Source organism: Triticum dicoccoides, chromosome 2A (assembly GCF_002162155.2).
Source record: "Triticum dicoccoides isolate Atlit2015 ecotype Zavitan chromosome 2A, WEW_v2.0, whole genome shotgun sequence".
In the NCBI taxonomy this organism is placed as follows: domain Eukaryota; kingdom Viridiplantae; phylum Streptophyta; class Magnoliopsida; order Poales; family Poaceae; genus Triticum; species Triticum dicoccoides.
This window is the reverse complement of record NC_041382.1, coordinates 703,338,888-703,360,431: the sequence shown is the minus strand read 5'-3', so window position 1 is coordinate 703,360,431 and position 21,544 is coordinate 703,338,888. Positions and strand designations below refer to the sequence as shown.

At 47.7% G+C, this 21,544-nt stretch overlaps 2 protein-coding genes across 2 annotated transcripts; both read left to right on the top strand.

Annotated features, from left to right (window-relative positions):
• The first annotated feature begins 6 nt into the window (after positions 1-6).
• LOC119356401 (alpha-1,3/1,6-mannosyltransferase ALG2-like) lies at positions 7-3,080 on the top strand. Its single transcript, XM_037623358.1, has 8 exons — positions 7-178; positions 677-793; positions 1,143-1,336; positions 1,417-1,522; positions 1,644-1,791; positions 1,926-2,062; positions 2,190-2,356; positions 2,450-3,080. Exons 1-8 carry the CDS (start codon positions 88-90, stop codon positions 2,741-2,743), a joined length of 1,254 nt encoding a protein of 417 aa, XP_037479255.1. The 5' UTR covers positions 7-87; the 3' UTR covers positions 2,744-3,080.
• A 4,887-nt stretch (positions 3,081-7,967) lies between these two features.
• On the top strand, positions 7,968-9,569 carry LOC119351968 (E3 ubiquitin-protein ligase PUB23-like). The gene has a single exon (XM_037618729.1). The coding sequence runs from the start codon at positions 8,057-8,059 to the stop codon at positions 9,308-9,310; it is 1,254 nt and encodes a 417-aa protein (XP_037474626.1). The 5' UTR covers positions 7,968-8,056; the 3' UTR covers positions 9,311-9,569.
• The last annotated feature ends 11,975 nt before the right edge of the window (positions 9,570-21,544 follow it).

Here is a 21,544-nt window from a genome sequence, read left to right as displayed (position 1 = left end):
CACAGCTCGATCCCATCCCTCTCTACCATCTCCGCGCGGCCCCGTCCCGCCCTGCCTTCTCCTGCCGCGGCGCCGTCCTTGGAAGCGATGGCGGCGGCGGCAGGAGTCGCCGGGGAGTCGTCGGGGACGAAGACGAAGAAGCTTAAGATTGCTGTCATCCACCCCGACCTTGGAATCGGTACGGACCCCTCACCCTCCTCCTCTCACCACACCCGATCGCTAGATGCAGTTCGTCTGAATCTGACGCCATGGAGTTGGGAGGATCGAGTAGATCACGTGACTTCTTAAACTCCCCCAGCTAGAAGCTTGAGTCCCTGATCTGGTAGTGTCCCTAGATTCTTCAAGGAGGACGCCATCACTGAGCTTCTCCGCACGTCTAGGAGATCCCCAATTCTGTACCAGATTCGAGTAGACTGGTGGTCATTCAGGTGTGGTATAAGAGTATGCGAAGTGATGTTTCCTTTTCATACGAATTGGTGTTTCTAGTGATAGCTTATAATTAGCTTACTCGAAGAAACTAGGAGCAATTACATGACTTCAGCGTGGGATTGCACTTCAGCAATATGACACTTTCAGTTACAAAGTGTGTACAGAAGCATTGTAGCAGGCGTGATATAGCATATGCACAATGTATGATAACACCTGTAATAGGATTTAAAGAACGCTTTTGATGTAGGTGGTGCTGAGAGATTGATAGTTGATGCGGCATGTCAGCTTGCTGCCCATGGGCACGATGTTCACGTTTTCACATCACACCATGACAGAAATCGGTGCTTTGAGGAAACAGTCTCTGGTAAATCTCTGAACTATATCTATGTTATTTCGCTGAAAGTCTGATAGACCTGCTTCTCAAATTTATCCATGTCTGAGTTGCATTACATCTTTTTTTTGCATTGATGTTTTGTAAGTATTTGTGGCAGACTTGATCTGGAGTAGATGTTCTACTCTATTTCCATCAGTTCCTGCAAAATGTTCCATGCATAGTACTCCCTCTGTAAAGAAATATAAACGCTCTTATATTTATTTACGGAGGGAGTGTTTTTGTAATATTCCACATGTATAGTATTGGGTAATATTTATGGCAAGCAATGCTTATGATGCGTGTATACAAGTTTTATTGGACTTCTCTGTCTCTTTTCCAGGTACATTCCCAGTTACAGTATATGGAGATTTCCTGCCTCGTCATGTGTTTTACCGCTTTCATGCTGTCTGTGCTTATCTTCGCTGCATTTTTGTTGCACTCTGCGTGCTACTTTGGTGGCCCTCCTTTGATATCATATTGGTAGACCAGGTTTCTGTTGTGATTCCACTTCTTAAACTAAAGGCATCATCAAAGGTACTTATATCTTATTTGAAGTAATTTAGTGTGCTCTAATTGCAGCTATGTGCTGAGATACTTTTTTGTTGCATTTTCAGACAATTTTTTATTGCCATTTTCCTGATCTGTTGCTTGCACAACATACAACAATTCTTCGGAGGTTATATCGCAAGCCAATTGACATGATTGAGGAAGCCACGACTGGTATTGTCCTGGGCATCCGGAACTGTATCTATACTTATGTTTTGACTTTCCTTTGATTATATGTTGAGAGATCTACTGGCATCCTAATTGTAGCGGTTATTCTTTTTTGCATATATATTAGGTATGGCAGATTTGATTCTAGTCAACAGTAAGTTCACCGCGGCAACTTTTGCCAGGACCTTTTGTGGTCTTCATGCTAGAGGAGTCGAGCCTGGTGTCCTATACCCAGCGGTCTCAGTTGAGCAGTTTCATGAACCTCATGATTATAAGTAACTTCATGCTTGTATATCTCTTTGTGACTCATTTAGGTTCTATTCGTTCAGATTTTAGTATACAATAGCTGTCTCTCTTGTATTTTGTCCTCGTTTGGTGTAGCGAAGCTGAACTGTCATCTTTCTGTCAGGTTGAATTTCCTCTCAATTAACCGGTTTGAGAGAAAAAAGAATCTTGGTCTAGCCATTTCAGCATTTGCTTTGCTCCGGTCAGTTGTTTCTAAGCAACCTGGTGATGCTCTGCGGGAAGCAAGCTTAACAGTGGCAGGTGATGTTTGTTTATGTGTTATTTCCCCCCTTTATTCACAGGTTTAACGGTACTACATCTTGAGTTATTAAACAGTATTAAACTATTAACCACTGGCCACTGTTTTCTTACGTTTTTTATGCTGAAGGTGGGTACGATAAGCGCCTCAAAGAAAACGTTGAATACCTTGAGGAGCTCAAAAGATTGGCAGCGACTGAGGGTGTTTCTGAACATGTTAAATTCGTGACATCTTGTTCTTCATCTGAAAGAAACGAGCTTCTCTCCAACTGCCTTTGTGTGTTGTACACTCCAAAGGTAAATAATGCATACCACCATTTGCGCAAGACTTTTACCAATCTAAGCAGATTATTCTAATTCAGCCTACATGTCTGACACTACTATGTCCAGGACGAGCATTTTGGCATTGTTCCTCTTGAAGCCATGGCAGCATACAAGCCTGTAATCGCATGCAACAGCGGTGGTCCAGTGGAAACAGTAGTGAACGAGGCGACAGGGTTTCTGTGTGATACCTCCCCCATCGAATTCTCAAAAGCCATGCTGAAGTTTGTGAGCGATCACGATCTAGTGGTCCGGATGGGCAAACAAGCACGCGACCGCGTGGTGCAGGAATTCTCGACCAAGACGTTCGGCGACCTCCTGAACAGCTATGTCCTCAATGTCTACCACCAGAGGATGGAGTGATCCGAGTCCGGTGTCGGCAGCGCCAAATGGAAGCCTTTTGAGTAGCACATTAACATCATCCCTTTTTTTATCCCTGTGACTTGTGAGTTCTGACTTTGATGTACCACACATTTGGAAGCAAGTTAGCATGGTCTTGCATGGTGATGGCGACCTTGCATTATTGGCCTGTGGATGAACTGATTTCTCTGTCGATCTGTGTATTCTCTCGGATATTCATGCGGACGAGCTCATAAATAAGGGTTTGACCGGTCAAATCCGAACAGTCGGCATCAGTTCTCACTTGCAAGCGGCACTGTGTGAAGAACGATGTTTGAATGGAATCTTGTTGGTCATGGTAGCTCTGCGAATTATTTCCTGATGGCACCCTTTTGTTAATTCGGTGAACGATTGCGCATCATCCAACTACCATGTTTCTCCACGGTCTGCTGCCATACGTTTTGGGAAATGTTCGCCTGAATGGCAAGCAAGCAATCTGTTACTAGATGTCAAAATGGTGTGTGCAAACTGACGCAGTGCCAAAATGCTGTGCGCTGAGCCAAGAGTTAAAATATGGCGGGTGTCTTCTCGAGGAGAAACTCTCGAGTGTGAACAATCAAAGTAAAACCAGTCTATCTGCAGTTGTCAACGCGGTTCTGTCAGCGGCAAAACGTTGCTTCCGCTCAGAGGGAACTGGGTCTGCAGGGTCAAAAACTGTGGGGAAAAACGGAAGTCTACGGCTCGGAAGTATATGTAAATCCTGGTAATATCCATGTGTATCATGGATATTACTCACCTGTGAGGCCATCCCCAATGTCTGAGTCTGACGGTATTAATATAGTACAGTAAGGCCTCCTTTGGCTTGGCTTAGAGGAATTTCATAAGAATTTTAGAGGATAGGATTTTTATAGGATTTTTTTCTTTAGAGCCCTTTGGTTCATAAGAATGGATTCCTATTCCTACATAGGATTGGTTCCTATCCTTCATATTTCATAGAAAAATAAAAAAGAGCCTAGACTCAATGAAAAAAATTCTTTTGGTGTCAACCAAATGACATCTTGTTTCCTATTCCTACTCATAGGATTTGAGATACATGTCATCTCATTTCCTACAAGATTCTTATTCCTTTGGTGTCAACCAAATGACATCTTGTTTCCTATTCCTACTCATAGGATTTGAGATACATGTCATCTCATTTCCTACAAGATTCCTATTCCTATGAGGGCATCTCCAGCCGCGCCCCTAGGAAGGCCTCCACAGGCGTTTTTTTGCGCCGGCGCCGAAAAATCGGCCCAGTCGCGCCCCCAGGAGCCCGATTTTCGCTGGCTTGGGCCAAAAACAGCGCCGGCGGACCCAGGCCGAACCCGACGCGCTGTGGGGCGCCCGGAGGCGCCGGGGCGAACTGTTTTGGCGCGAAACAGCCGCGGGCCCGCCGCGTCAGCGACTCTACCCTCTTCTCGCCCCTTCGTCGTCCTCATCGCCTCGTTTCCCGTGGCGAATCAATGCCAAAGCTGTCGCGCTGCCGGGCCGGTCAACCTGCGCCATGCCTCACGGGCGGCGCAGTGAAGACTAGATGACGCGCGTCCCTCGCCCTCCCTCGCCCGCCACGCGTACTCACGGCGGCTCGCGCACGGGCGGCGCCTCGGGCTATATAAGACGCGCCCCAGCGCACTCGGCGACACTCGCCGTCGTCGTTCCTCCCTCTCCTCTCTCTCGCCGTCTCCAGTTCATCACACCCATGGTCGAGCGCTTCCCAGGCGACGGCGCGGCGGCGAACGGCTTCGGCCGCCGCCATCTTCACGAGAACGAGGCTCGCCTCCTTTTCGAGGCCGAGTACCCGGTCCCGCCGGACATGCGGGTGCCCGGGGCGTGGAGGATCAGCGTCGGCGGCGTGCCGGTGCCCCCGATACCCACCGGCGCGGCGCGGGGTGCGGAGATCGCACGCATCCGCTCGTCTCTACCGCGTGCGGCGAGGGAGGGGCCACGGTACGTCCCCGACAGCCCGCTCTGGGAGCCTTATTTTCGCCGCCGTCACGCCGAGCAGCTCGAGGCCACCAACGGCGTCGAGCCCTCCGGCAGGCTCAACGCCGTCGGCCGGCGTCGGTGGTGGGGCGTGCCCGGGCGCACGTTGGAGGCCGTCCTCGAGTACATCGAGGGCGGCAACACGCCGCGCCTCGAGTATCCCGCTCCCCCGTCCTTCCCACGCCGCCGGGGAAGCTCCTGGACCCCGAGGCGCATGGAGACTGGGGGGTCCTCCTCCTCGTCCGGCGGCTCCCCGTGCCTCCACCTCCGCCCCGTCAAGCCGGAGCCCCAGGGCACGCCTGTCAGTGCGTGCACCCGCAGCTCCGGCGTCCGCATCGGCGACAACGCCTCCCCCACCGGCCGCTTCGTCCTCGTCGAGCCCAAGCCGGAGCCCAAGCCGGAGCCCGGCCTCCCCGTGGAGTACGAGGAGATAGCCCGGCGTGGCTTCTCCTACGAGGACGCCCTGCGGTGGGCGCGGGACGATTACCTCCGCGACGAGATGGTCCGGCAGCGCCGGGCCCTGGAGGAGATCGCCGCCCGCAAGCGTGGGCGCGAGGACGAGCACGGTGTCGTGGGCCTCGACAGCGACGACGACGCCCCCAGACCGTCCAACCCGCCGCGCCAACCGGGGGAGGGATGTAGCAGGGACGGCGGAGGCGTCGACAGGGACGACGACGACGACGGCGGTGACTACATGCGGTTCTACAGCCTCCTCGGCATGTAGAACCGCGTGGGCGGGCGGCGAGGAAGACGGCGGGGTAGCCCGCGGTAATTTTTCCTTTTTTGTAAAATATGTTTAAATTTGAACGAACTCGAACATGTTTGCGTTGTGTTTGCGCCGAATTTAAACATTTTAGAAACCCATAGGGGGCGCGACTGGGGGGCATCACGCCCCCAGTGCGCGTTTTAGCGCCGGTGCGCCTCTAGGGGGTGATTTTTTGCTCCTCCTGAGGACCAACAGCTGGAGATGCTCTGATAATCCTATCCTATGAACCAAAAGAGACCTAAGTTTTAATCCCCTAGCCCTAGGCCGGTGACGGTGGTGACGAGGACGCGTTCATTTGTTTTCCATATCGGATTCGTCAACGGATTTCTTGATGATCAGGAGGCAGCTGTACGTGCTGATTGCAGCATTTCTTCAGAAAAACAGGGGAAACGCGGGGCGGTCAAACCGATCGGGAGGCGCCCGTTGGTTGGAGACGATACGCCCGAAGGATAGCATAGCATGTGGGGGCGGCCTGGCAGACGCTCGAAGTCGTCGGGCGGGCGACGGCGAGAAACAGCGGGCCGGCGGTTGGACATCACGGCGTGCTGCACGTCGGATCGGCAAGTGGCTGTTAATTAGAACTGTCACGGGCGATTATTCATGTGCAAGTTGGATTAGAGCTATTTTTCGACACGGATTTGGTGCGAGTTTTGGTTTGTGCCTAGGAAAATTGCAGCAGATTTTGCTAAGTGGTGATGCACTAATCTAATGGACAGCTTCAGGCCAACCGATTTTGTGCTTGCGTTTGCAGGATAAATAAACATAGTAAAGCAGCCAAGCGACCCTTTGCATCCATCCATGACCTATGCTCCCAATACATTATGCATTTCGTACAAGAAATTGTGACGGTTAAAAGCAATTGTTCTGCTTTGCAAATTGAGGTAGGCCGATGACGAGCCACATGGTAATGGACTGCACAACCGATAGATTACCTGTGATGAAACGGATCTTCGTGACTCATGCGTCGATCAGCCAGCGTTTTGGTTGAGACTGCACTCGTTGCTCGGCGTCTTCTTCTGCTTGCAGTGGTTCTGATTTCAGGAGTGGGCAGGCAGACAGTGATGATCGGGAAAGATACCGCAATCACATCATACTCCCACCTAAACCGCGAAAAAAAAGGCAAGAGAGTTCACGAAATTGGCCTGTAGTATCTTGGCGTCCATAATGCTTTATCCTCGGCGCACATGTGGAATTGCTTGGGTGGGATTTAGCATCAGCGAGTGTGGATAAACTTTCACCGTAGGTTACAACTGAACCCATTTTTTTTGGAAAAAACTGACCCCTTACTATACTATTTTTTTTGCGAGGGTAAAGAGTTTTATTCCATAAGAATTTAACTTGTGCATTAAGATATATTTTTCAATGAACTTGGATGCATTTTCATGCATGTACAGTTAACTTGGGCATTACGAAATTTGAATTTTTCAAGAAATGCGCATTATATTATAGAAGGTATGCAGTGTACCGCTAGCCATTAAGGAATTCGTCTTTAGAGGAGGAGTTGAGGATCCGGCCGGGAAATTTGAATAGGAAAATGCCCGGTCATAGTCAAAGGAAACGCCCAACCGCTCTCCCGACTGAACTTAACAATGAACGGAGCAAACATAAGAAGAAACGGAGCTGGATCAGGAATAATTTAACACTACAAAACCCTGCTGTCATCACCGGCCTACCTCCTCATCTTAACAACTCCAACCTGCATCTCAAGATTTTCAACCCTAGAAAATAAAAATCAATGCCCTTCGAAAAGATAAAGATAAGTAGCAGTAGTATTAGCAGCAGAGAAGAAGTAAACATTTCATCTTCCTCTTGTTTGTGGCAGCTTGGTAAGCGGCATCGATCACAATTCACGCCAAGTCGTTGGTAAATTTCCGCTCTAACCGACGAGCTGTTGGGTTGCTTGAGTCGACGCCCATGGAATCCATGCATGTGGCTAAAAGTCCCGTCAAAACGCCGAAGGGTTACCGCTGGGCGTGAGACGGAGTCTCCGGCTGAAGATCGTGGCAGCAACCCATATCGTCGCGCCACCTTTATCTTTATTTTTTAGTTTTATAAGTATATACAAACATATTTGCCAACCTTGCACTCAATACATTCTGGCCCTCTGACTATTGACTCCGGGGTATTATTATACGCGCATACGATCCGCAGAAATCAAACCGATAAGGTGCGAATACCGCGAGCTGCTCGGTTTATCCTGTTTCTCTATAGGGTTTCGCATGGATTTTTTAATTTAAATATAAGTTTGTGACGACGCTGTGTATAATTTATGATATACAGTTTGATTGAGGAGAGTGGATGCCTCATTCAGATTTCAGAACTACTGCTGCACATGAATTAGTTCTACGGGCTACCTACGGGCTAGCTTGCATGACTTCAGCATTACGCACGCGCAGGTTGCAGTTGCAGATAGTATAAAACCAACATCCCTATTGGTTCCCAGACAAACTGCATTTCATTTCAGGACAAGGAATTCAGGCCGCTTGATTGGCTGCTCGCCACTGCGTGATTTGGCGCGTCGATCGATCGAAGATCCATTCTAGGAGGCGATGGCCACGGAGGAGTCGCCGCAGCTGTTCCTGTGCCCGATCTCCATGGAGCTGATGGAGGACCCCGTCACGGTGTCCACCGGCGTCACCTACGACCGCCGGAGCATCGAGCGGTGGTTCTTCAAGTACGGCAAGACCACGTGCCCGGCCACCATGCAGCGCGTCGCCTCGTTCGACCTCACGCCCAACCACACCCTCAAGCGCGTCATCGCCTCCTGGCAGGACCGCGCCTCCACCTCCTCCTCCTCTAGCCCCGCGGACGCGCTCAAGCCGATGCCGCGGGAGCGGCTGCCGTCAGTGCTCGCCGGCATTGAGGGCACGCCGTTCAAGGTCACGGCGCTCAAGGGCCTCAGGCTCTGCATGGCCGCGGACCAGGCGGCGCGGGAGGATTTCGTGGCCTGTGACGGCATCCAGGTGCTCGGCCGCGTCATGGCGCAGGCGCTGGCGGAGAGCGGCGCCGGCGGGGACTTCTCGGCCTTCCGGACGTGCGAGGAGGCCGCCGCCGTCCTCGCCACGCTCCCGCTGTCAGACGAGGAGTCGGTGGACCTGGTGCTGAGGCCCGAGTGCATGAGGCCCATGGTCGCGCTCGTCCAGCGCGGCAGCGCCGAGGCGAGGCTGCACGCCATGTCCATCCTCGCCAAGGTCTCCGAGGCCAGCGGCGCCCGCAACTGGACCGAGGACGTCGACGTCGACGACATGGTCAAGTCCCTACTCGACCTGCTCTCCGACGGGGCCTCCTCCAAGCTCAGCTCCCGCGCGCTCGACGTGCTCATCGACGTCACGGCGCGCTCGCGCTCGAGGGGCGGCGCACGGCGCGGCAAGGGCGTGGTGGAGGTGGGGGCCGTGCGGGTGCTCGTGGAGCTCCTCCCGGAGGCCGACCGGCACGTCGCCGAGCGGGCGCTCCTGCTCCTGAAGCGGCTGTGCAAGTGCCCCGAGGGCCGGCTCGCGTTCGCGGAGCACGGTCTCGCCGTGGCGGCCGTGGTGCGGACGACGCTGCGGGTGTCCGGCCTGGCCACGAGGCTGGCGGTCAACGTGCTGTGGCTGGTGTCGTGCGCGGCGCGGCCCACGGAGAGGGTGCTGGACGACATGGTGGCGAGCGGCGGCGTGGCGAAGCTGCTAGCGCTGCTGCAGGCGGACAGCTCGCCGTCGACCAAGGAGAAGGTGGCGAGGATGCTCAGGGTGCACGGCGCGTTCTGGAGGCAGTACCCTTGCATCCCCGCCGACCTCAAGGACTACCTCAAATTTCTCAAGTGATCTATCAGTCGATCGGCAAGTGTACAGAGAGGCGGGAGGATGAAATGTTGTTTGATAGGGAAGATTGAAATCCGATCCATGCGTTGAGCATGAGCATGCGTGTACAGATTAAACGTGCGCTCAAATTGATTTGATAGTGGTTTTTTGATCCATCCAGGTTTCAATCACTCATCAAATCCAGTTTGGCGGCATACCCATGATTTTGTATATATGGTTGTATGTATCAAATGGTTATTCAAAGTGAGTAATGACTTTGTTTGCTCAAGGCAAAGAGACTGCAGCTCACATAGACATGGTTCTGTTCCCCCATACTATCTTTGTTAGGGTGATATATACTCCCTCCGTTCCGAATTACTTGTCTTGAATTTGTCTAGATACGGATGTATCTAGACTCATTTTAGTGCTAGATACCTCCGTATTTAGACAAATTTAAGACAAGTAATTCGGAATGGAGGGAGTACTTGGGTGCACTCTCCTCTTTCGGTAAAATCGGTGAAACTGTACACGATGGAAGTCCAAAAAAATAGTACATATCTAGAAAAATTCCACAGCATTTTACACAAGATCAGTGGCAGACCCAGGAATTAAAGTTAGCTGGGGGCGAACATTTAATGTCTACTTTTTTGGTACAAATGCCACTCTATTCAACCAAAACTCATAGCATTCAACAACAAAAGAATAAAAAAAGCTCTTAAAAACTAATAAACTGCTAACGTGGACTATTATCGCTTGAAATGTTCACTTAGGGCATCTCCAACACTGACCCGCAAATTCCTCGAGTATGTCCGTTTTTGTGTTCAGACGTGGTCCGCGGATATGATATGGAAGGGAGCCATCCAACACTAATTATAAAGTATCCGGCTGGGAGGAGAAAAAATAGATGAGGACCATGCATGTGGTGAGATAGAGCAGTGCTACGCAGCTGACGTGTTTCCGCCCGATGCGTCCACGACAGTAACTAATCACCGTTAGATGAAATCCATCCATAAATAAGGAACGTGAGATCCTAGAATCGTCCACATGACGTCCATAAAACATCGTGTGTGAAGCTATTCTGGGTGGGATATTGTGGTGTGTCCGGTTGAGCGGAGACAGAGAAGAGGTGACCATGCATGTGCGGAGAGAGAGAAGAGAGTAGGACCACGCGAAGGCTTTTGGTTGATTGAAAGATGTCCGGAGGTATAGCTCCTCATGTTTGTCTCCACTTTGCCGAAAAATGAATGTCCGAATCACTTTACGGATCGATGCAAGACCGCGTTGGATTGTAAAAGTGAACAAAAGTGTGTGACCAGACATATACCAGAGTTTTGCAGGTCTCCCTTGGAGATGCCCTTAAGCCACAATATGATCCCATAATTCTAATTTTGGAACCAGACCTACAAAATTATGAATGTGATGAGAGTTGTATATATTTATTCTTTTTGAGTAATATGAGAGTTGTATATATGGTCATAGATCGTGAGGGGGACGCTCAATGCGGTTTGTAGATCGATTGGGGATCTTTTTCTGTTTGACAAGGAAAGGAAAGGAGAGATCGATTGGGCTAAGATGTCGTCTGTTTGGGCCTGTAGGCTGTAGTAGCCCAGTCCAGTCTACCGAACCAGCCCAAGTCTCTTTCTCCCTCACGTACCCCTTCGATCGCTATGCACCATCAGCTCTTCTTATGCTTTAGTTTTGAATGAAATTAGAGACAGAGTTTCTGATTTTGTTAGTATTACTTTTTGTTTTAAAAACAGGGAGGCAAACTTTGAAGCACATGCCTTGGCAAAGGCAGCTTCGTCTCTCCCTGTAGGGCGCCACTTGTGGCTAGGGAACCCTCCGGACATCATTTGTATTCCTGGTGTGATTGTTGAATAAATCCCTAGTTCACGTAAAAAAACCCTTCGATCACTAAAAAAGAAACAGAGAAGAGCGCCATTGCTTTCTGAATTCAACTGAGAACAGAGCTGCCGCAGCCCGCAGATCGGCAGATGTGTAGGTGGGGGCGATTCTCCGCCACCGGCGACCCGGGGCGGCCGCCCCAGCTCGCCCCAATGGTGGGTCCGCCACTGACAAGATGCATTTATCATGTCAGAAAAATTCATGCATGTATTAGATTTTGTTGGGGAACGTAGCAGAAATTCAAAATTTTCTACGCATCACCAAGATCAATCTATGGAGTCATCTAGCAATGAGGGAGGAGTGGATCTACATACGCTTGTAGATCGCGCACGGAAGCGTTCAAGAGAACGGGGTTGATGGAGTCGTACTCGTCGTGGTCCAAATCACCGATGATCCTAGCGCCGAACGGACGGCACCTCCGCGTTCAACACACGTACGGAGCAGCGACGTCTCCTCCTTCTTGATCCAGCAAGGGGGAAGGAGAGGTTGATGGAGATCCAGCAGCACGACGGCATGGTGGAAGTAGCGGGATTCCAACAGGGCTTCGCCAAGCGCTGCGGGAGGAGGGAGATGTGTCATGGGAGGGAGAGGGAGGCGCCAGGGCTTAGGTTAGGCTGCCCTCCCTTCCCCCCAGTATATATAGGGCCAAGGGAGAGGGGGGGCAGCCTTGGCCCTTCCTCCAAGGAAGGATGCGGCCAGGGAGGAGTCCATCCTCCCCAAGGCACCTAGGAGGTGCCTTCTCCCTTTAGGACTCTTCCTTTTCCTTATCTCTTGGCGCATGGGCCTTTTGGGGCTGGTGCCCTTGGCCCATATAGGCCAAGGCGCACACCCCTACAGCCCATGTGCCCCCCGGGGCAGGTGGACCCCCTTGGTGGACCCCTGGACCCCTTTCGGCACTCCCGGTACAATACCGATAATGCGCGAAACTTTTCTGGCGACCAAAACAAGACTTCCCATATATAAATCTTTACCTCCGGACCATTCCGGAACTCCTCTTGATGTCCGGGATCTCATCCGGGACTCCGAACAACTTTCGGGTTACCGCATACTAATATCTCTATAACCCTAGCGTCACCGAACCTTAAGTGTGTAGACCCTACGGGTTCGGGAACCATGCAGACATGCCGGGACATCCTCCGGTCAATAACCAACAGCGGGATCTGGATACCCATGTTGGCTCCCACATGTTCCACGATGATCTCATCAGATGAACCACGATGTCAAGGACTTAATCAATCCCGTATACAATTCCCTTTGTCTATCGGTATGATACTTGCCCGAGATTCGATTGTCAGTATCCCGATACCTTGTTCAATCTCGTTACCGGCAAGTCTCTTTACTCGTTCCGTAACACATCATCCCGTGATCAACTCCTTGATCACATTGTGCACATTATGATGATGTCCTACCGAGTGGGCCCAGAGATACCTCTCCGTTTACACGGAGTGACAAATCCCAGTCTCGATTCGTGCCAACCTAACAGACACTTTCGGAGATACCTGTAATGTACCTTTATAGCCACCCAGTTACGTTGTGACGTTTGGCACACCCAAAGTATTCCTACGGTATCCGGGAGTTGCACAATCTCATGGTCTAAGGAAATGATACTTGACATTAGAAAAGCTTTAGCATACGAACTACATGATCTTGTGCTAGGCTTAGGATTGGGTCTTGTCCATCACATCATTCTCCTAATGATGTGATCCCGTTATCAACGACATCCAATGTCCATGATCAGGAAATCGTAACCATCTATTGATCAACGAGCTAGTCAACTAGAGGCTTACTAGGGACATGGTGTTGTCTATGTATCCACACATGTATCTGAGTATCCTATCAATACAATTCTAGCATGGATAATAAACGATTATCATGAACAAGGAAATATAATAATAACTAATTTATTATTGCCTCTAGGGCATATTTCCAACAGTCTCCCACTTGCACTAGAGTCAATAATCCAGTTCACATCGATATGTGATTAACACTCAAGGTCACATCCCCATGTGACTAACACCCAAAGAGTTTACTAGAGTCAATAATCTAGTTCACATTACCATGTGATTAACACTCAATGAGTTCTGGGTTTGATCATGTTATGCTTGTGAGAGATGTTATAGTCAACGGGTCTGAATCTTTCAGATCCGTGTGTGCTTTACAAATCTCTTTGTCATCTCCTAGATGCAGCTACCACGTTCTATTTGGAGCTATTCCAAATAATTGTTCTACTATACGAATCCAGTTTACTACTCAGAATAATCTGGATTAGTGTCAAAGTTTGCATCGGCGTAACCCTTTACGACGAACTCTTTTACCACCTCCATAATTGAGAAAATTCCTTAGTCCACAAGTTACTAAGGATAACTTTGACCGCTGTCCTGTGATCCATTCTTAGATCACTCTTGTACCCGTTGACTAACTCATGGCAAGGCACATTTCAGGTGCGGTACACAGCATAGCATACTGTAGAGCCTATGTCTTAAGCATAGGGGACGACCTTCGTCCTTTCTCTCTATTCTGCCGTGGTCGAGCTTTAAGTCTTAACTTCATACCTTACAACTCAGGCAAGAACTCCTTCTTTGACTGATCCATCTTGAACACCTTCAAGATCATGTCAAGGTATGTGCTCATTTGAAAGTACCATTAAGCATTTTGATCTATCCTTATAGATCTTGATGCTCAATGTTCAAGTAGCTTGATCCAGGCTTTCCATTGAAAAATACTTTCCAAATAACCCTATATGCTTTCCAGAAATTCTACGTCATTTCTGATCAACAATATGTCAACATATATTTATCAGAAATTCTATAGTGCTCCCACTCACTTCTTTGGAAATACAAGTTTCTCATAAACTTTGTATACACCCAAAATCTTTGATCATCTCATCAAAGCATACATTCCAACTCCGAGATGCTTACTCCAGTCCTTAGAAGGATTGCTGGAGCTTTGCATACTTGTTAGCATCTTTCAGGATTGTTAAAACCTTTTGGTTGTATCACATACAACCTTTCCTCAAGAAAATCGTGAGGAAACAATGGTTTTTGACATCCTATCTGCAAGATTTCATAAATAATGCATTGACTACTAATATAACTCCAACAGACTCTTAGCATCGCTACGAGTGAGAAAGTCTCATCGTAGTCAACTCCTTGAAGTTGCCGGTAAACATCTTAACGACAAGTCGAGCTTTCTTAATGGTGACACTTACCATCATTGTCTGTCTTCCTTTTAAAATCCATCTGTACTCAACAGCCTTACGACCATCGAGCTGTTCTGCCAAAGTCTACACTTTGTTTTCATACATGGATCCTCTCTCGGATTTTATGGCCTCGAGCCATTTATCGGAATCCGGGCCCACCATCGCTTCTCCATAGCTCGTAGGTTCATTGTTGTCTAGCAACATGACTTCCAAGACAGGATTACGTACCACTCTGAAGTAGTACGCATCCTTGTCATCCCACGAGGTTTGGTAGTGACTTGATCTGAAGTTTCATGATCACTATCATAAGCTTCCACTTCAATTGGTGTAGGTGCCACAGGAACAACTCCCTGTGCCCTGCCACACACTAGTTGAAGAGACGGTTCAATAACCTCATCAAGTCTCCACCATCCTCCCACTCAATTCTTTCGAGAGAAACTTTTCCTCGAGAAAGGACCCGATTCTAGAAACAACCCCTTATTGCTTTCGGATCTGAGACAGGAGGTATACCCAACTGTTTTGGGTGTCCTATGAAGATGCATTTATCCGCTTTGGGTTCGAGCTTATCAGCCTGAAACCTTTTCACATAAGCGTCGGAGCCCCAAACTTTTAAGAAATGACAGCTTAGGTTTCCTTAAACCATAGTTCATACGATGTCATCTCATCGGAATTACGTGGTGCCCTATTTAAAGTGAATGTGGTTGTCTCTAATGCCTAACCCATAAACTATTGTGGTATTTCGATAAGAGTCATCATGGTATGCATCATATCCAATAGGGTGCAGTTATGATGTTCGGACACACCATCACACTATGGTGTTCCAGGCTGTATCAGTTGTGAAACAATTTCCACAATGTCTTAATTCTGTGCCAAACTCGTAATTCAGATATTCATCTCTATGATCATATCATAGATATTTTATCCTCTTGTCACGGTGATCTTTCAACTTCACCCTGAAATTACTTGAACCTTTCCATAATTGAGACTCGTGATTCATCAAGTAAATATACTCAACATCTACTCAAATCATCTGTGAAGTAAGAACATAACGATATCCACTACATGCCTCAGCAGTCATTGGACTGCACACATCAAAATGTATTACTTCCAACAAGTTGCTTTCTAGTTCCATTTTACTGAAACCAAGGCTTTCAGTCATCTTGCCCATGTGGTATGATTTGCATGTCTCAAGTGATTCAAAAATCAAGTGAGTCCAAACGGTCCATTTGCATGGAGTTTCTTCATGCATATACACCAATAGACATGGTTCGCATGTCTCAAACTTTTCAAAAACGAGTGAGTCCAAAGATCCATCAACATGGAGCTTCTTCATGCGTTTTATACCGATATGACTTAAGTGGCAGTGCCACAAGTAGGTGGTACTATCATTACTATCTTATATCTTTTGGCATGAACATGTGTATCACTACGATCGAGATTCAATAAACCATTCATTTTAGGTGTAAGACCATTGAAGGTATTATTCAAATAAACAGAGTAACCATTATTCTCCTTAAATGAATAACCGTATTGCGATAGACGTAATCCAATCATGTCTATGCTCAACGCGAACTCCAAATAACAATTATTTAGGTTTTAATACCAATCTCGATGGTAGAGGAAGCGTACGATATTTGATCAACCTTGGAAATACTTCCAACACATATCGTCATCTCACCTTTTAGCTGGTCTCCGTTTATTCCGTAGCCTTTTGTTTTGAGTTACTAACACTTAGCAACCGAACCGGTATCTAATACCCTGGTGCTACTAGGAGTACTAGTAAAGTACACATTAACACACTGTACATCCAATATACTTCTATCGACCTTGCCAGCCTTCTCATCTACCAAGTATCTAGGGTAATTCTGCTCCAGTGGTTGTTCCCCTTATTACAGAAGCACTTAGTCTCGGGTTTAGGCTCAACCTTGGGTTTCTTCACTAGAGCAGCAGCTGATTTGCCGTTTCATGAAGTTTCCCTTCTTGCCCTTGCCCTTTTTGAAACTAGTGGTTTCACCAACCATCAACAATTGATGTTCCTTCTTGATTTCTACTTTTGTGGTGTCAAACATCACGAATATCTCAAGGATCATCATATATGTCCCTGATATATTATAGTTCATCACGAAGCTCTAGCAGCTTGGTGGTAATGACTTCGGAGAACTATCACTATTTCATCTGGAAGATCAACTCCCACTTGATTCAAGCGATTGTTGTACTCAGACAATCTGAGCACAAGCTCAACAATTGAGCTTTTCTCCCTTAGTTTGCAGGCTAAGAGAATCGTCGGAGGTCTTATACCTCTTGATGTGGGCACGAGTCTGAAATCCCAATTTCAGCCCTCGAAACATCTCATATGTTTCGTGATGTTTTAAAATGTCTTCGGTGCCTCAACTCTAAACCGTTTAACTAAACTATCACGTAGTTATCAAAATGTGTATGTCAGATGTTCGCAACATCCATAGACGACGTTCGAGGTTCAGCACACTGAGCGGTGCATTAAGGACATAAGCCTTTTACTGTCTGCATAATTGCTACTATCAACTTTCAACTAATTTTTTCTCTAGGAACATATCTAAACAGTAGAACTAAAGCGCGAGCTACGACATAATTTGCAAAAACCTTTTGACTATGTTCAGGATAATTAAGTTCATTAACTCCCACTCAGATAGACATCCCTCTAGTCATCTAAGTGATTACATGATCCGAGTCAACTAGGCCGTGTCCGATCATCACGTGAGACGGACTAGTCAACATCGGTGAACATCTTCATGTTGATCGTATCTACCATACGACTCATGCTCGACCTTTCGGTCTCTTGTGTTCCGAGGCCATGTCTGTACATGCTAGGCTCGTCAAGTCAACCTAAGTGTTTTGCATGTGTTCCGAGGCCATGTCTGTACATGCTAGGCTCGTCAACACCCGTTCTATTCGAACGTAAGAATCTATCACACCCGATCATCACGTGGTGCTTCGAAACGATGAACTTTCGCAACGGTGCACAGTTAGGGGGAACACTTTCTTGAAATTTTAATGAGGAATCATCTTATTTACTACCGTCGTTCTAAGCAAATAAGATGCAAAAACATGATAAACATCACATGCAATCAAATAGTGACATGATATGGCCAATATCATATTGCTCCTTTTGATCTCCATCTTTGGGGCTCCATGATCATCATCGTCACCGGCATGACACCATGATCTTCATCATCATGATCTCCATCATCGTGTCTTCATGAAGTTGTCTCGCCAACTATTACTTCTACTTGTACAGCTAACGGTTAGCAATAAAGTAAAGTAATTACATGACGTTTATGTTGACACGTAGGTCATAAATAAATTAAGACAACTCCTATGGCTCCTGCCGGTTGTCATACTCATCGACATGCAAGTCGTGATTCCTATTACAAGAACATGATCAATCTCATACATCACATATATCATTCATCACATCCTTTTGGCCATATCACATCACATGGCATACCCTGCAAAAACAAGTTAGACGTCCTCTAATTGTTGTTTGCATGTTTTACGTGGCTGCTATGGGTTTCTAGCAAGAACGTTTCTTACTTACGCAAAGACCACAACGTGATATGCCGATTGCTATTTACCCTTCATAAGGACCCTTTTCATTGAATCCGATCCGACTAAAGTGGGAGAGACAGACACCCGCTAGCCACCTTATGCAACTAGTGCATGTCAGTCGGTGGAACTAGTCTCACGTAAGAGTACGTGTAAGGTCGGTCCGGGTCGCTTCATCCCACAATGCCGCCGAGTCAAGATTGGACTAGTAACGGTAAGCATATTGAACAAAATCAATGCCCACAACTACTTTGTGTTCTACTCGTGCATAGAAACTACGCATAGACCTAGCTCATGATGCCACTGTTGGGGAACGTAGCAAAAATTCAAAATTTTCTATGCATCACCAAGATCAATCTATGGGGTCATCTAGCAATGAGGGAGGAGTGGATCTACATACCCTTGTAGATCGCGCGCGGAAGCGTTCAAGAGAACGGGGTTGATGGAGTCGTACTCGTCGTGGTCCAAATCACCGATGATCCTAGCGCCGAACGGACGGCACCTCCGTGTTCAACACACGTACGAAGCAGCAACGTCTCCTCCTTCTTGATCCAGCAAGGGGGAAGGAGAGGTTGATGGAGATCCAGCAGCACGACGGCATGGTGGAAGTAGCGGGATTCCAACAGGGCTTCGCCAAGCGCTGCGGGAGGAGGGAGATGTGTCATGGGAGGGAGAGGGAGGCGCCAGGGCTTAGGTTAGGCTGCCCTCCCTTCCCCCCACTATATATAGGGCCAAGGGAGAGGGGGGGGGGGCGCAGCCTTGGCCCTTCCTCCAAGGAAGGGTGCGGCCAGGGAGGAATCCATCCTCCCCAAGGCACCTAGGAGGTGCCTTCCCCCTTTAGGACTCTTTCTTTTCCTTATCTCTTGGCGCATGGGCCTCTTGGGGCTGGTGCCCTTGGCCCATATAGGCCAAGGCGCACACCCCTACAGCCCATGTGTCCCCCCGGGGCAGGTGGACCCCCTTCGTGGACCCCCGGACCCCTTTCGGCACTCCCGGTACAATACCGATAATGCGCGAAACTTTTCCGGCGACCAAAACAAGACTTCCCATATATAAATCTTTACCTCCGGACCATTCCGGAACTCCTCGTGACGTCCGGGATCTCATCCGGGACTCCGAACAACTTTCGGGTTACCGCATACTAATATCTCTATAACCCTAGCGTCACCGAACCTTAAGTGTGTAGACCCTATGGGTTCGGGAACCATGCAGACATGACCGAGACATCCTCCAGTCAATAACCAACAGCGGGATCTGGATACCCATGTTGGCTCCCACATGTTCCACGATGATCTCATTGGATGAACCACGATGTCAAGGACTTAATCAATCCCGTATACAATTCCCTTTGTCTATCGGTACGATACTTGCCCGAGATTCGATCTCAGTATCCCGATACCTTGTTCAATCTCGTTACCGGCAAGTCTCTTTACTCGTTCCGTAACACATCATCCCGTGATCAACTCATTGATCACATTGTGCACATTATGATGATGTCCTACCGAGTGGGCCCAGAGATACCTCTACGTTTACACGGAGTGATAAATCCCAGTCTCGATTCGTGCCAACCCAACAGACACTTTCGGAGATACCTGTAATGTACCTTTATAGCCACCCAGTTACGTTGTGACGTTTGGCACACCCAAAGTATTCCTACGGTATCCGGGAGTTGCACAATCTCATGGTCTAAGAAAATGATACTTGACATTAGAAAAGCTTTAGCATACGAACTACATGATCTTGTACTAGGCTTAGGATTGAGTCTTGTCCATCACATCATTCTCCTAATGATGTGATCCCGTTATCAACGACATCCAATGTCCATGGTCAGGAAACCGTAACCATCTATTGATCAACGAGCTAGTCAACTAGAGGCTTACTAGGGACATGGTGTTGTCTATGTATCCACACATGTATCTGAGTTTCCTATCAATACAATTCTAGCATGGATAATAAACGATTATCATGAACAAGGAAATATAATAATAACTAATTTATTATTGCCTCTAGGGCATATTTCCAACAGATTTACCACTGTGAAATAATAGATATAAATAGCAATTGAATAGAAGAATGAATAGAAACATAATTTTGGGGACCTTGCTGTTTCGGACCGGCTATGGTAGGGTGATTTTTTAGGTTATGTTTTAGTTCCCCGTCGTTGATGGTGAAGTGATGGTGCCATCGTCGACGTGGAATAAGTCCTCCCTGTCTCGCCTTGCTTTGATGGTGCTTCTTCGCATCGTTGGAAGGCATGTGCTAGGGTGTTGTGTTCGTTAGTTCTCCGTGTTTTTTGGGGGGGGGGGGCTTATGCAAGTTTGTCTTGGTGGTGTTGTTTTGCAGAGCTAATGGTGCGTTGCCGGCATCGGCACGTCTTGGTCCTTTGGTTCCAGTTTTGATTGACGAAGGTTGCTTGGTTTCAGCCTTGTCGAGGAGCATGTGAGAGTTGTGCCCCCTACTCCATTTGGCCATACATGGGCATTATACAGGCCCTCTCTAGTGTTTTCTTCTCCGAGGTGGTGATTTGTTACATAGAAAGCAGTTGCCGACATCTTTTGGTCTAGATCGATGACTTTTTGGTCATGCTTCTACAAGCTTATAGGTTTAAACAAGTTTGCGCTGCTAAGACGTACACCCCGATGCGAAAACGAGCTTTTCTCATTGCGCACCGCCGATAGATGCAGGAGAGAAAACTTCGACACCCCAAAGAATTTGAATGTATTTTGTCAATTTCTGCAAGGGTGTTTCTTAAGGGTATCTGCTACATAATATATGGCCTTTCACCTTTTTGGCCAAAAAATAGAGAATAATACTAACATAATTTGAACCTACTAGCATCCACGGTAGAATTTGTCATTTTATGTTACTGAATGTGTGGGTTAAATCCGAATTCAAATTTGATGAGATGGTAGATATATCCTTTGTAGTGCTGACCACAAAATTTTCAAAAACCTTTGTACGCTAATCTGACACGATTTCACCTGAAGAGGTGAGTTCATACAAGTCATCACCTTTTTTGTTTGTATCAAATTATGGTTTGGTGTTATGGTTCATACGAGTCAATATGCCGCTCCGTTGATATTTTTTTCTTTACGAGAAGGCCATGAACATATGTTAAATCTATCAATACCAGGATTCAAGAAAAAGGAAAGTAAAGATTACAACCAAGCAAATACTCCTCAGTCTTTTTATCGCAATTAACAAGACTTTCAAATTAGGTAAAGATAACAAACATAAGCTTATCGCAAGCTGAAACGCAACCATCAAAGTTGGGCCGGCTAAGACGCAATACGAACATGATTTTCCATGTAGGGAGTTACGTTGAAGAAGAAGATATTCTGCTTAGTAGTGTGTTCCCTCCGACGCTTGTATCTTAGCCCTTCCAACGCAAACACTTTGGTCAACGGGTTAGAAGCCGTCTGCAGCTCGTAACGGTAGAAATTGGGACCACAATGTAGCATGATTGCGCCCCCTGGAAGAAATGACATTGGCTGAACCAGATCTGATATACACAGAGAGTAACGATGCTCCCATCTCGAGTTCACGTTAGTATCATCTTCAACCAATATCCA